Genomic DNA, 15,685 nt, shown 5'->3' with positions numbered 1-15,685 from the left:
ACATTGCGTTTACTTTATCTTCACTCATCAGGTATTTCATTGTAAAATGCTTAAGCTATTTAAATGCGAGGCACAGATGTACAATACAGTCTTGAAAAATCTTCCCTGCTTTCCATTACCCCAAAGATTTTCTTTAGAGCAAGATGGTGAGAGAAGCGGAGGAGAGGACAGACAGCTCCAGGCTCATTATTTCTGCTATAAACTGTGTTAGTGCATAGACATCAGCTGCCATTGCAAAAACCTGAAAGCATTTTTTTCAGGGGACAATGTGTTCCCACGTACATGGTACTTAAACACATTTTCATATTGGGGCAATGAAAAATTGGGAATTGCATGGGGAGAACTAAACAGAAACTACAAAACGCACGGTTTATGGCGATGTTTTTGCATTAACATTTTATAGCAGACAAGCTTGGATCTCTCATTTTCCTCCTTTCGCAGTTAGTACTGTAGATGTCGATCAAGTTGGTAAAAATGCTGGGAACCATAAATAGTCTTATGCTGGCAGTTCTGCATTCACTGTACAGATGCAAAAAGGAATAATGGGCTGCTCGTTTGGAAGCTTCCTGTTGACGATGCCAAACTTCTAGCATAACAATAAGGAACTAAACACTCATATGCGAGTATTCCCTGTTTAGTAAAGCAGTAATACAATGTTTTGGTACCATTTGAAACCTGGAGTGATGCTTTAATTACTGCAATAACTTTCTATGAAAGATGTCACTTTCTGATCCTTCAATTCCCAGTTGCATCTATATACTCAAGGAGTTCGCAACTTCAATGCTTCGTTATGAGACAGAAATGCAAAGAAAGGTTATATCTTTATTATTTCCTCACAGGTCCAGCCTTCATTTGGATGCTTTATTGCCTCTGGCCAACACAGAAATGCACAGTCCCATGGAAATGTTAATGGTAACTATCTAAACCTACATGGCCTTCCATGCCTTCCTGAGGGCTCCAGTCCTTCCAGCTATTCCTCCCAGCTTTTAGCCGCACTAGCTCATCTGGCCACTGTAGCTCCTTCCGTTTGGACATATTAACTCCTTCAAGCACTTGGCTCGGATCCACAATCTAGGAAAAAAGCGTCAATTAACAGAATTATGCACAATGGTGCATGTCATATACATACACAAACATACAGGCAGATGGGGGTTGTACAAGAATAATGTGATATCTTCAGAGTGGAGCAACAAGGGCTCTCTCATAGGACTAAAGTAAAGGACAGTCACATGTTTAAGGAAGCACTGTCATGGAGAGACGAGAAATAGTTTATTTGGCAAGTAAACATTCCTCTTCTCTCGTCTCTCCGACTATGCACCACCATAGGGATGTTCCAGTGCTACTCCAAGACAAGAAAACAGGGGCCATGGGTAATTACAGATTGGCTACCAGAGGAGCTTTTCTCCCAGAACTGGCATTTGCGGAGGCCAGCAAGTCCAATTTTTGTTTTTACATTTTGCTCAGGAATCCGTGATTTAGTTTCATAGTTACATCGTAGATGAGGTTGAAAAAAAGACAGACATCCATCAAGTTCAACCTATGCTAAATTTAGATACTTTATCCTATATTTGTACTGACAGTATGATGATCCAGAGGAAGGCAAACAAAACCCCCCCAGTGACATATCATCCAATGATAACGGGAAAAATAAATTCCTTCCTCACTCCAAATATTGGCAATCAGATTACTCCCTGGATCAACATCCTTCCCATGTTTACTTATTTGGTATATCCCTGTATACCTTTCCTTTCTAAAAAGATGTGAAACCTTTTTTGAAGATATCTATTATATCTGCCATCACAGTCTCCATGGGTAATGAATCCCACATTGTAACAGCCCTTACTGTAAAGAACCCTTTCCTTTGTTGCAGGTGAAATCTTCTTTCCTCCAACCTTAAGGGATGCCCCGAGTCCTTTGTACTGCCCGTGGGATGAATAATTATTTTGAAAGCTCCTTGTACTGTCCCTGAATATATTTGTATATAATTATCATATCCCCTCTTAAATGCCTCTTTTCTAACGTAAATAAATCTAATTTAGCTAGCCTCTCCTCATAAATTAGATTGTCCATCCCCTTTATTAATTTAGTGGCTCTTCTCTGCACTCTCTCTAGTTCCATAATGTCCTAAGGAGTGGCACCCAAAATTGTACTCCATATTCAAGGTGTGGTCTTACTAATGCTTTATAAAGGGACATAGTTGTGTTAACGTCACTCCCATCCATTGCCTTTTTAATAAAAGATAAGATCTTGTTTGCCTTTGCAGCTACTGCATGACTTTGGGCACTATTGCCAAGCCTGCTGTCTGCATGATTTTATACTGTGTTTTCTTCCATGTTTCTAATGGGACCGTTCTATTAACTCTTAAGATTCCATTTAGGAGTTTCTCAGTGTGTTGAATTTGCAGGAAGTGTTTTTGCCAGACAGTGTGTGTGTATTCTTTAATAAGCGTTCATGATCATATTTTCTCATTCAATTGTATAAATCGAATACTATACATCTAAATATTTGTCTAAAAAATAACCGTCAAGTTTGTTTTTGTAAGATGCATGATTTATAATTTGGGAGTCTATAGCAATAATCTATTTTTTGTATGTACGAATACAAATGACCTTTTGGGATTCCTTGCTGTGTCCTTCGTTCCTGAAATAAGAAGCTCTGTTTCTCCCAGGTAATGAAGTGATCTAAACGGCATATTCCATTTCCAGATTTGAAAAGATTCCTTTTGTGTTTCTGGTAGAAATGTGGCGTTATCTTGTATCGGTATAGTTTGAAATAATATAGGATTCAAATGCTTTCCATACTGTTCGCCATGCCATTGTAAAATAACATTATTTTGTATGTCTTTGAATTTCCTTCCATATGTAATATTTATTTCAGAGATATTGGGTAGACTAAATGCCTAACTTGTAAGGAAAAATAACCCCCCCCCCCCCCCAAAAAAAAAATCCAATCTCCTACAGGAGGCATGCTACGTTAGAATTTGGTTGGTAAATTGATACCCCCTACATTTTGGGTAACTAATTTTTCCATTGCTATTCTACTTTTCTAGATTTGCACATGAATTTTAGCATGACTTTATGCAATTCTTTTCTACCCTTGTGTTTTAACAGCATAGCTAACGTTTGTAGGGGATATAGTAATCTTGCAAAATATATTTTAATTACGCAGATAAAGGGAGAGCCACACAGGAGCCTTCCTATATTGGGTTCAAACAGAATTCCCAGATGTCAAAAGTTCTTGTTTTTTTTTTTTTTAAGTATTCAAAGAGGTAATGCTTTGAGGTTTCTAGTACCAAATAAATGTATCAAAACCAGTACTATGTATATAAAAGCCTGCACATAACCAATTCTTCAATTGCTCCTAATATTCCTTGATCTTCTTACTAGGTTGTGAAATAAAAATCAATATATCTGCAAACATAGTTAATTCATCTATTTGTCTCATATCGTGCCAACGGTTCAATTGCCAGATTGAACAAAGGTGACATAGGGCATGCTTGTCTCGTACCCCTAAATAACAGAAAATATTCCGATAAGCATCCCTGCAGCCAATATTTAAGTCTTTGGTATGGAGTACTTTTCTTTTAACATTTTGGTGAAATTTCCATAAAAATCCAAATACGTCTAAGGTGTCAAACTAGATGTTCCTAGCAGATATTATAGAAAGATTTTCCAGATTCTATTGATATTATGGCACTCTTACATTTTGGGATTGGACCCAGCTAATATCTGTTATTACTTTTCTTATGTTTTTGACTGCAGATCTGCCTGTGACAAAGCCTGCTTTATCCGTATACATCACTTTTTTGTCGAATTGATGCCAGCCTATCTGCCATTATTTTGGTGAAAATGTTTGTCTTGATCTATTGATGAAATTGGGCGATAAGATTCAGGTATAATGAATCTTTCCATTCTGTAATATCCCAGTGTGTGCAAATTAACTAGAATTTAGCCTCTTCCAATGTTTTTTGAAATACCGGTTTTAGAAATTGTTATATTCGTTTTAAGAATTTAAAAATATTCCCAATAGGCCCCTTGGACCTGGTGCTTTATAGCTTTTCTTTGGTGGAGGTTCAGGGCATTCATGGTGCCACTCTCCATGCTTGGCTATCTTCTCAAATTACTTTTGCGTGCGTGATTCACTCCTTTTATAATCATTTTATTTACTAAACTGTATTAAGCTAGATTTGCATTTCTCCTACAGTGAATGAGGCGGCCATGGGGTGTTTCTGAAGACATGAAATACACCTGATATCTGAGAGTGCATATAACTTCTTACATCCGTTTGGGGATACTATACATTCGAAATATCTTTTTTTATTCCCTTTTTCTATTGCGCCCCAAGATCTTGCTAGAACTCTAGGGATGCAGAAAATCAAGAGATTCAGACACAACAGCACAATCCATAAGAATGTTTTTGTCTGGCTATCCCAGATACAACAGCTTCCTGGATATTCGTAAAAACAGACCATCATGGTGCGAATCAAACATGTTGTAGTGATGGTCAGTCAGTACACTGTGCCCAAAGCATTAAAACAAATTCTGTAACAAGCTTCCAATTTTTTTTAAGCCATTGGGTCTTTGAATGAGGAGTCTTTAAGTGGAATAATAGTTTTCTTGGTCAACCTTGTGATTGCAGAAAATATTCTGGGTGGAAACTCGCAGGTCTTGCTTAGAAACCTCATAATGTTCTTTATATATGAATTCTAATGAGCCTAATGAACATTGGGAAAAGTGTGCCATACTATTTTTGTCTGGGGTACCTCACTTCATTTTCCTCTTGAAACAGCATACCAAGCCCAACGCGTTTCACACCCTCATGGGCACTTCCAGAATCGTAAATGCTGCAGACATTACACAAACATTTATAGTGATTGACGCCATCCACAATATAGAAAACCGTCACCCTAAAAGTCTAGCACACAGTAAGATCAGGAATGGATATAAAGCAATGTGTTCTAAAAGACACAGGGTGTTTGATAAAGTGGTAATATGCTTATCCACGTCACCAACACATTAATCAGAAAGAAAATTACCGTTATATTACTTATGTAAAAACACTGGCATATCCTAACCATTGATTCAGATATGGGACAAATTTGTATCTCCCAAAAGGTGTTTTGGCCCCTAGTTTATAATACAGTAAACCTCCTTCAACACATTTTATGATGAAACCTTTGGGCATGTTTGGATGTGATAACATTTTTTGAAAATGTTGCAAGTATGTTAAGAAAACTAAAACATTTTGGAGTATTGTAGCGGTACTCAAATATGCCAAACATTTAATTCTTTGTGAAACAAAATGTCATTTATTTGTTGAATTTTGTGTGTGTGTGGGGGGGGGGAGAGCGTGTGTGTGTGGGGGGGGGAGGGTGTGTGTGTGTGTGTGGGGGGGGAGTGTGTGTGTGTGTGTGGGGGGGAGCGTGTGTGTGGGGGGGGGGGGGGAGAGCGTGTGTGTGTGGGGGGGGAGGGTGTGTGTGTGTGTGTGGGGGGGGGAGCGTGTGTGTGGGGGGGGGAGTGTGTGTGTGTGGGGGGGGGAGTGTGTGTGTTTGGGGGAGGGGGAGCGTGTGTGTGGGGGAGGGGGAGCGTGTGTGGGGGAGGGGGAGCGTGTGTGGGGGAGGGGGAGCGTGTGTGTGGGGGAGGGGGAGCGTGTGTGGGGGGGAGGTGAGCGTGTGTGTGTGGGGGGGTGAGCGTGTGTGTGTGGGGGGGTGAGCGTGTGTGTGGGGGGGAGCGCGCGTGTGTGTGGGGGGGAGCGCGCGTGTGTGGGGGGGAGCGCGTGTGTGTGGGGCGGAGCGCGTGTGTGTGGGGGGGAGCGCGTGTGTGTGGGGAGGAGCGCGTGTGTGTGGGGGAGCGCGTGTGTGTGTGGGGGAGCGCGTGTGTGGGGGGGGGGAGAGCGTGCATATGCCTGGGTATATACATTCATACACACGCGTGTGTATGTGTACATGTATGTACGTATATATGTAATGGTCTTTCTGATTAACGTTGGCGATATGTGGATAACCATATTACTACTTTATCAAACAAACAAGTCCTTTTGGAACACTGATTTATATCCATCACTGATTTTACTGTGTGCGTCACTTGTTGGGTGGATGTTTTTCTGTATTGTGGAAGGCGTTGATCACTATAAATGCTTGTGTGATCTCTGCAAGATTCATGCCTCTTAAGCGCCCATGAGGGTGTGAAAAGCGTTGGGCTATGGTATGCTGTCTGTCCTGATTGCGGCAGAATAAAGATGTCAAGTTTTTAAGAAATGTCCATTGTTTCTCCACATTTTAGAAGCACCAGTTTCTGATTTTTATCCTGCCCGCTGATTTTTAAACTTTTTTTATTCTGTAAAAATTAGCCCAAAATGTAAGTTAACATGGCTGAGCGACTCCCTCTGACATAAGGCTTAAAATAACGCAAGTTAATATGTCTGACCTGGACTCTATAAACGACTTCTTCCTTTTTGGCTCTTGAATGGGTTGCTGGACTTGAATTGCCACAGGACTGTGTTTCAATGAGGTTATTTCCTCCTTCGGTTCCCAGAAAGCCCACTAAGGTGTGTCGTTTGCATGCAGGGATGCTCTGGCTGGAGCTGCTGGAGGAAGGCAGGCCGACCACAACTGACTGGCCTGTGGGATCTGTTTGGTTCACCATGGACAGGCGGGATTGGATAGACGTGGGGAGGTTGCGCAGAGATATCTGGCTGGTAGAGGAGCGCCGGCAAGGCACAAATCCCGTCGTGGACGTGCGGAGGGACGAGTGACGAGTGTTGTAGCAGTATGATGATTGGCTAGCTACAGAGCCGCGAGCAGGGGAATGTCTGACTAGGCTGGATTGCATGGAGTGGGAACTGTGGCTGGTTCCTGGAAAGAAAATGACACCTGTTATGGCGAATAACTCTGCCGTTAAAATAACCAGCGGTGCAAGATTTAAAAAAATAGGTGCAATGTGCGGTTATAGTACAAGGCACACCTTGCTCAGAGACGTACTGGTCTTTTGTAGAGCTATGCTTTGTAGCCCATCGTTTCAATTAAATGAGAAGTACATCGTTACCTAATGATGGGTGAGGCACTCCTGGAGGTTGGAGCCGTGCAGCCTGCACATGCCCCGTTAACCCTTGGATGCCCCCTTGCGATGCACTGCTCTGAGAATCATTTGCGTTTGTTGGATTGGTGCTGTTTATGGAGGTCCCGCCCCCAGCATCAGAGTCCTCAATGTTCCCGCCGCTGTTGCACCCTGCTCCACACCCCTTTCTTAACCTGAGAAGCAGAACGAATGAAATGAAGATGAAACATGTAAAATACAATACTTATTTGTGGTGTGAGATGAGGTATGTTAATGCTACAGTATTAGTTATACGTAAACTCAGAAGAACAATTACTGTAACTTCAATATGTGCCTAAAAAGGCTCCACATTATTGGAATTCCAACCCTGATGCAGAACTACTTTTTTCTCGTATTCAAGAGATCGCAATGAATGCCAAAAGTGGTAAGGGCTTCTTAAACTATTTATAAAATAGCAGTTTATGTATTAGTGTGTCCCATTGTAAACCTTTTATTCCATAAAAATTAGCCCCAAAACAAAGTTATCAGAGCTAAGCCACTCCCACTTTGTGACATCACAACTACAAAAAGTCTTAACAGCAGAGCTCTGGATAAGGATTTGGGGGAAATTACTAAACCTACATGCAAACGGCTCTGTGATGCCTCGTGAGGTGGAGCAAGTTAGAATACACTGCTGAGGTTTTAGACCTTTTTAAATAAAAAGTAACCTACATTCAAAAACAGCTAGAATAAATAAATACGGTTGGTAACCAGCTTTAAAGGGCATCTTATGAGCTCCCTCAAAATAATGTCCTTGGGCGACTGCACCTTTATTAATAAAGGAGTTAACATGTCTAACCTGGACAGATTAAGACTTGAATTGCCATATGATATTTCAAAGAGTTCATTTCCTCCTTCGTTTCCCAGAAAGCCCACTATGGTCTGTGTGTTTGTGGGAGGATGGACATGTGTGAAACAACCAGACTGGTGCTGGCCTTGTCTACTATGGCCGTTATAGCGCGGATATTTTGATTTTATGGTGAGGAGGAATAACTCATTGATGATCTCACTAGGTTCCATTCAACTAATTCTTGACTCAAAATTTACTCGTTCTATTAATTCATCAAGTATAGTTTCTCGACCTCGTGTGGACTGTGTCCACCATTGATGTTCATTTTAAGGAGGAATCTGTTAATAGCTATCTTCATGTAGACAGGAATCAGCATAGTAAATGGCTCAGGAATATTCCTCAGAGAATTTAATAGACTCAGAAGAAATTGCTCTTCAGAATCAAGTTGAGAGACGAGCATAGTTACTTACTGATAGATTTAAGAAAAAGGGCCATGATAGTGGACGTCTTAGTAGACCTTACAATAACGTTAAGGACTCCGATAAACCAGTGTTGCTGATTCAGTCCAATACAAAAAGGTTATTGGCGAGTAGGAGAGATGTTCCATCATGCGGTTAGTAATTCCAAACTAAGGCCTCAAAAATATGTCACCAGATACAATTGTCTTGCAGAAAAGATTACCACAATTCTAAACAAGCACTGGAATGTATTATGTGACTCACCTCTGGCTTATTAATTAACCAAATCTGTACAGATTGTCATTCGAAAGGCATCTTCTACTATATATTTTGGAAAGTGGGTTGTCTGTTCGCTATGCATTTGGACACCTCTTAAGATCTCAGGAACCATCATGCTAAATTTAGTTACGATATCAAGGAGCAGGTTTTGTCTACATTTAAAAAGTAGAATTTATCCAATTTCAGGTTCTATGAGTTATTACAATTTCCCTGACAAGCAAGTCAGGCTTGTTGTACCTGGTAGGCTATGTATCTGGCACGTGACATCATAATGCACACAGCCAGGTGGCAGATAAGGAGAGTCAGATAACTATAAAGTTTACACAGAAAGTACATTTAAAAAAAATAAAAAAAAAATTCAATTGGCACCAGGAGAAAGTAAGAATGCTGGAGAAGGAGAGAGGTGGAAAAAAATTGGGACATCATAAGGTATTAAAGGAACGTGATGGGCGGGAGAGAAGTCTTCGATTCCTTGAACACATGCATAGTATTAATAGAAATCTCAGTGTCCAGAGGCATTTTAATCATTGCAAGGACCCTTCCATCCTTAAGGTCTTTTGTCTTGAGCATATTCCTCCTACTAAAATTGGAGGGGATAGGTTCAAGTCCCTTTGCATCACAGTCTTTTTGGATTTATAATATGGACACACTATCTCCACTTGGCTTAAATGAATGCATCAACACTAGCATTCTAGTTTAATTGGTTTGTACTCTAGCACCCTGAATTCATTGTTCCAATATATCTATACATGTGTATTTATCTGTTATATATGCAATTGGGATTAGAGCTTCCCCCCCGTCCCCATTAATTTTACTTTTGTAAAATTACTTTACTTTTGTAATTTATTTTTTTATTTTGTATTTTATTATCTGTTAATTGTTATATGTAATTATTGTTTTGTATTATAACTATGTAGTATTATACACACAATAATCAGGTGGACTATATAGGGGAGTTTATTAGCTACATTCTGTTCTGATACAGACTATTGTTATAACAATTGTTAATAGTGCAATGAGCAACCAATTGTTTTTTGTAAGTGTTGCCTGGCAACTAAAAGGTATATATAAACGTGGTCATCCCTGATGAATTCCCGTTCATGTGACGAAACGCGTTGGGTTATGACCAGTGACATCATTCCATTTGTGACGGAACATGAGTAGAGAGTTGTTCTGTTACATGCACTTCATTCATCTCTCCGTGTAATGATTTTTTAAAAACTGATTTGTTCATAGTTTCACTCGAAAAAGCACACACTTTTAATTTTTTTTAATAGATACTGTATATCCAGATGATGTGGTTCTGAAGCTGCAAACGTCTCCATTCATCTACTTTCTGAACTTTGCGGGTCATCATCAGTTGTTAGATCTTTCTTGAAAAACTACTTTCATCTGGGACTGGATTGATCTATACCACTGTTTTATTCCAAGTTTCCATAAGAGTGTTGTATTGTGATACACTATGTTCATTTGTTTATTTTTTAGACGGTTCCTGCACTTCGCTATATAACAGCCATCCTGGTTGCACAGTATCACACGATATAGTTTTTTTTTTTTTTTTTAGCATTTTCCTATACTTGTGCGTACACCAATGTGTATTTAACAGACATTTACAAAAAGGCAGTAATTCAGATGAGATATATGTGCATATACAAATATATACATCCACTGCCACAATTTCACCCGACCCTCCCAATGTCATTGGTGTGACAATCCCCCTGTTCCTTACCTGTGCCATGTAGACACAATGAAGTTACGGATATTGGCCAGACTTATGGGCCCCCCAAAAATCTTCTTGAGCTGGTCATGGCTGTCTGAGTAAGAGGTGGTCAGTGGGGAGACATAGATGGGGTAGCCGATAGGCTGGTCACAAGAGGAGTTAATCATGTTCCTGAGCGCTTGCTTTGCGTTTTGGATGCTTCCTCTCTCAGGGTTGCGGTTACGAAGGAAAACCAGCTCTTGCTGCTGGCCAGCCCATAACCCACGCACACATTCCTTGTTTACCTGCCGAGCAAGAGGGAAAATAGCATTAATAGAAAAGATTTACTGTAGAAAGTGTGAAAAGGCTCACCAAGGGGAGAGAAAGTAGATTGTGGGGGACTGAACGAAATTAGGTGAAATGCTCAATGCTCAGATTGCACTTCCAAAAAAAGTTTTTCTGTGCTGGGAGCATAGTAGTATCACAGAATGCCTTCCACATGTGGTTGAAAGGTCATCCTACTGAAAGCAGCCATGTTCTCTGGAGCCATTTTTAGCGGTCAAGAAAATGCAATTTAAAATACCAACCTTTTCAAAGACAGGTCAAGAAATGGCTGATGTCAGGCTTTTTATACAAAAATCAATTTAAGGGGCTTTTAACACCTGTTAAAATAATACTTCCACAGAGGCCGTTAGGGAGTCACTCACCTTATTATTCTTAACATTTTTTTTTAATCACAGTTTACACTCTAGAAACGTGTTTAATCCTTTTTGGTTAAGGAACCATATAATTATATTGTGAAATTCTGAGGAACCCCAAACCCTCTCTAATAGTGCGTCTGTGATCAGATGCATTGTAAGGAACCCCAACCCTCTCTAATAGTGCGTCTGTGATCAGATGCATTGTAAGGAACCCCAACCCTCTCTAATAGTGCGTCTGTGATCAGACGCATTGGAAATTCTTCTGTATTTGGAACCATTTTCAAATTACCAGAAAATTGCAGGGTACCCTTCAGGGGTGTCAAGGGAAACCCAAGTGTTCCTAGGAATCACTGTTGAAAAAAAAACTGCTCTAGAGCCAGGACGATGCTCACCTTAATGACTCGGAAACTCAGATAGCGCTTATTTAACATGATGATTTTGTATTCGTTGGTGCCATCATCCATGACATGGCGGAGAGCGAGCAGCGAGGGTGCATTTGAAAGGACCGCGCTCCTCCACGCTGGATCCCCTTCATGTGCTATTACCAGGTTCTGTTCATGCGACATGATGGCTTCATACAAGACTGCAGGGTCATCATACTCATCTGGGGATGTGAAGTGATCCTGGATACATAGAAGTGGTACACAGTTTAGGGAATGAAGACATTTAAAAAGGTGCATTCACTTATCTGCCAGAAATTTTGTTGTACTATTAAAATATTGTTTTGTTATGTAATTGACAAAGGACTGAAATATATGAAAATCTATCTAAAAAATGCCAATTCAAATATATTATGAAAGAAAAAATGTATTGAATAAACACAATAGATTGCCTTTATTTAAGGTTTTGTCTAGCTACCCTGAAGGTATAATGTATGCTTCAGTATTTGGCCCAATATGTTTATTCCCTTCAGAATTGAGCAGCAAACTGTGAATAACAGATTTCAAGACTACTCGTGCCTTTTTCACGTCTGTCATAACTAGGATTTGAAATCTGTAATAAAACCTATTAGAGGTGTATGGCACAATAAGGATATATATTATAGTCCCACATTAGAGATGTATGGCACAATAAGGGTATATATGTTACAGTCACACGTATTAGAGGTGTATGGCACAATAAGTGTATATGTTACAGTCACACCTATTAGAGGTGTATGGCACAATAAGGATATGTTACAGTCACACCTATTAGAGGTGTGTGGCACAATAAGGTTATATATGTTACAGTCACACCTATTAGAGGTGTATGGCACAATAAGGATATGTTATTGTCACACCTATTAGAGGTGTATGGCACAATAAGGGTATATGTTAAAGCAGGCATGCACAACTCCAGTCCTCGAGGGCCGCAAACAGGTCAGGTTTTCAGGATATCAATACTTCAGCACAGCTGGCTTAATTAGTGGCTCAGTCATACTGAGCTACTAATTGAGCCAGCTGTGCTGAAGTAGGGATATCCTGAAAACCTGGCCTGTTTGCAGCCCTCGAGGACTGGAGTTGTGCAGGCCTGTGTTATAGTCACATTAGAGGTGTATGGCACAATAATGGTATATATATGTTACAGTCACACCTATTAGAGGTGTATGGCACAATAAGGGTATATGTTATAGTCACACCTGTGCCCATAAAGACTCACATTTTAATAGCCCATGTGGCTCCCAAACTTTTTAACACTGTGAACCCCCGCTAGAAAATGTGTTAATACAGCTCATTAGACCATTGCTAACAATTGTGTGACCGATCTCACACCCACACTAAGGTGCCGGTTGGGGTCAACGTGCGCAGTCCCCCCACGGGCTCAGGAACCCACAATACTGCCTGGGATACACCATTACATTTTTTGGCAAACCTCGTGGTGGAGACACCTGGAACACTATTGGGAATCACAGCCATGTTAAATGAAGGCTGTCAAAGTACGTTCACCTACTGAATGTTAAACAAAAGATACTACTTGCCTGCAACTAATATAGTCACAAGTTGTTAAATATATATATGTTTTGCTACTAATTAAGAGGCGATTGGAATTCAGTGTTGGAGACAACTGAAATAACCACCTTGCATCTTCTGACAGATGAAACATCTTTTAAAGCAACAATACCGGCTGTTTATTTATTTTTAACATGGCAAACAGAGTATTTCGGGAACCCTGGGGTCCTCAGAGCTGAACCTCAATATTTTCAGCTCTGGGGACTGCCGGGATTCTTGAAATGTCCCCTGGCCCCCTCCTGTAAAAAAGGGGGTTCAGGCAAGGTATTTTACATAAGGACTGTACTTGGAGTCATTGAAAGTTCTGGAATTGCGGTTGGCTTACCAATATACGTTCTATAGCAGGGGTGTGCAAACTGGGGGTGTGCAAACTGGGGGTGTGCAAACTGGGGGTGCGCAAACTGGGGGTGCGCAAACTGGGGGTGCGCAAACTGGGGGTGCGCAAACTGGGGGTGCGCAAACTGGGGGTGCGCAAACTGGGGGTGCGCAAACTGGGGGTGCGCAAACTGGGGGTGCGCAAACTGGGGGTGTGCGGCGGTTACAGAGGCCCCAGGAACTAATAACTATTCAATTTTCAAATATAGGATAAGTATCCGTCGTCTACATGTAATATAGGTTGAATGTGTCTTTTTTCAACCTCATCCACTACGTAGCTATGTATAACATACTATACCTGATGAAGTTTTAGGGACATACGTATACCAGGAACTACCACTTTTCTTAGCAATTCCATGTCAGCAAAAATCCATTCGTCTCGGATGGAGGAGATGCGGAAATCTCCTTTAAACAAGGCGTGCAGACCGTACAGGAAGGACTCCAAATTGCTGTACAATGTATAAAGGTTAAAATAAAAACATTTGAAATAGCAAGGAGCCCAGAACCCCATATCGCGACAACGCCAGGAACTTGCAAGTTTGTTAAAACTTCAAATGCCATTATTGGTAATGTGACATTGTTATGATCCACACAGTATAATGCAGGTCTGCACAACTCCAGTCCTCGAGGGCCGCAAACAGGCCAGGTTTTCAGGATATCCCTTCAGCACAGCTGGCTCAATTAGTGGCTCAGTATGACCGAGCCACTAATTGAGCCAGCTGTGCTTAAGTAGGGATATCCTGAAAACCTGGCCTGTTTGCGGCCCTCGAGGACTGGCGTTGTGCAGACCTGGTATAAAGCAATGTCCACACTACAAGTAGCTATGTTTCTTGCTTATGTTCAGTGAAAACATGGTTGTAGAATGACTCCTGTGATTTAAACTCCATTTGGCATTATAACTTATGTGGTATCAAGTTGCTAAATCACAAACAGAATTTGTATAATTTCACCGAGGTACAAGCAGAGGTAATGCGAAAGGAATGTTGGAAGGGACAATGGTTATTTAAAAGCAGAACATGGACAGGGTCATAAAGATATCTTTTAGAGTAGTGTTTCCCAACCGGGGTTCTGCGGCACCCTGGGGTTTCGTGAGAGGATCAAAAGGGGCCACAGGATTTCCCCATCTCCCAGAACCGGGAGAAAGCAGGGCAGCTGCAAGGGGGCTGGGCAGTTTCCTTCATCCTGATTGGCTGCATTAACCAGCAGCAAATCAGGAGCCTGGGGGTGTGGCCAAGCAGAGGAGGAAGCAGCATGGGCAGTAGAGGTATGGCTCATCGGCCTCTGTGACAGACTGTTATAGGGTTGCCTTAGCAACTGAGCAGCGTGATTAAGGGTGTCCTGAGAGGAAAAAAATTAAGGTTGTATACCATTGCTCTATAGCAACCACAGGGTAATAAATTGAACAAAAAACCTTACCTGGACATGTGATGAGAAGCTGTTCCCAGGGCTCGTCTTCCCAGAATACAGAGACCATAACAAAGGTTAACCAAAGCAGAATCCTTCTCTGCATCAAGGGGCTTAAACAAGAAAGAAATAATTATTAATTTGAAATACACGGAATGTATAAAAACGAAACTGGAATCAAATCAAAGACCTTTAAGCCTCACTTTTTAATAAAAAATAAATACATATGTAGCAAATGGAAAGATTATTGTATGCTCATTTGCATGTCTTAGACAGGTCTGCAACCCCGCCTTTCACCATTATCGCCCAGCTTACAGTGTTTCCACTGCAGGAAGGGATTCTGGGAAATGACATGCAAATGAGAAGACAGTGCCACCTTCTGCTTCAAATCCATTTTAACATGGGCACCTATAAGCTTATGCTTGCTGCATTGCACAGTGTATGTGTGTATGTGTGTGTATGTGTGTGTGTGTGTGTGTGTGTGTGTACGTGTGTGTACGTGTGTGTGTACTTGTGTGTGTACGTGTGTGTGTACGTGTGTGTACGTGTGTGTACGTGTGTGTACGTGTGTGTACGTGTGTGTACGTGTGTGAGTGTGGATATAGATATATATACTGTATATATCAGAAGTAAAAACAGACGTTCATTTGATTAAATGAGTTACTACTAATTGTAAACAAGAACTGGAAAGTAGTAAAATATAATAAGTGGTTAGAATGTTTTGTGAGTGGGGGGGGGAAGAGCAAAATGTAGGGCTGAGTCTTTATATGGATAAATCGATTCAATGTACAAAGGAATAAATCATGTCAACATGACAATGCATGGTATAAACCACTGTTAAAAGAGGACTTGCTGACCAGATTGTTTGCTACATACAGCAATACAAGAGTGACTTTA

The 15,685-nt window shown here is 40.9% G+C and overlaps 1 protein-coding gene across 6 annotated transcripts in view; it reads right to left on the bottom strand.

Annotated features, from left to right (window-relative positions):
- Positions 1 to 15,685, bottom strand: part of PCNX1 (pecanex 1) — a 127,915-nt gene that overhangs the window by 6,156 nt on the left and 106,074 nt on the right. For all 6 annotated transcript variants that reach the window (XM_075614209.1, XM_075614210.1, XM_075614211.1 and 3 more), the window contains 7 exons: positions 14,801 to 14,901; positions 13,683 to 13,833; positions 11,414 to 11,644; positions 10,351 to 10,625; positions 7,044 to 7,249; positions 6,426 to 6,853; positions 931 to 1,071 (listed from right to left, as the gene is read on the bottom strand). In XM_075614209.1, the coding sequence (XP_075470324.1) occupies positions 931 to 1,071; positions 6,426 to 6,853; positions 7,044 to 7,249; positions 10,351 to 10,625; positions 11,414 to 11,644; positions 13,683 to 13,833; positions 14,801 to 14,901 (1,533 nt within the window). The remainder of the gene's footprint in view (positions 1 to 930; positions 1,072 to 6,425; positions 6,854 to 7,043; positions 7,250 to 10,350; positions 10,626 to 11,413; positions 11,645 to 13,682; positions 13,834 to 14,800; positions 14,902 to 15,685) is intronic.

Source organism: Ascaphus truei, chromosome 9, assembly GCF_040206685.1.
Source record: "Ascaphus truei isolate aAscTru1 chromosome 9, aAscTru1.hap1, whole genome shotgun sequence".
Taxonomy (NCBI): Eukaryota; Metazoa; Chordata; class Amphibia; order Anura; family Ascaphidae; genus Ascaphus; species Ascaphus truei.
Note: the sequence above shows the minus strand (reverse complement) of the source record. Positions and strands in the feature narration are given on the sequence as shown.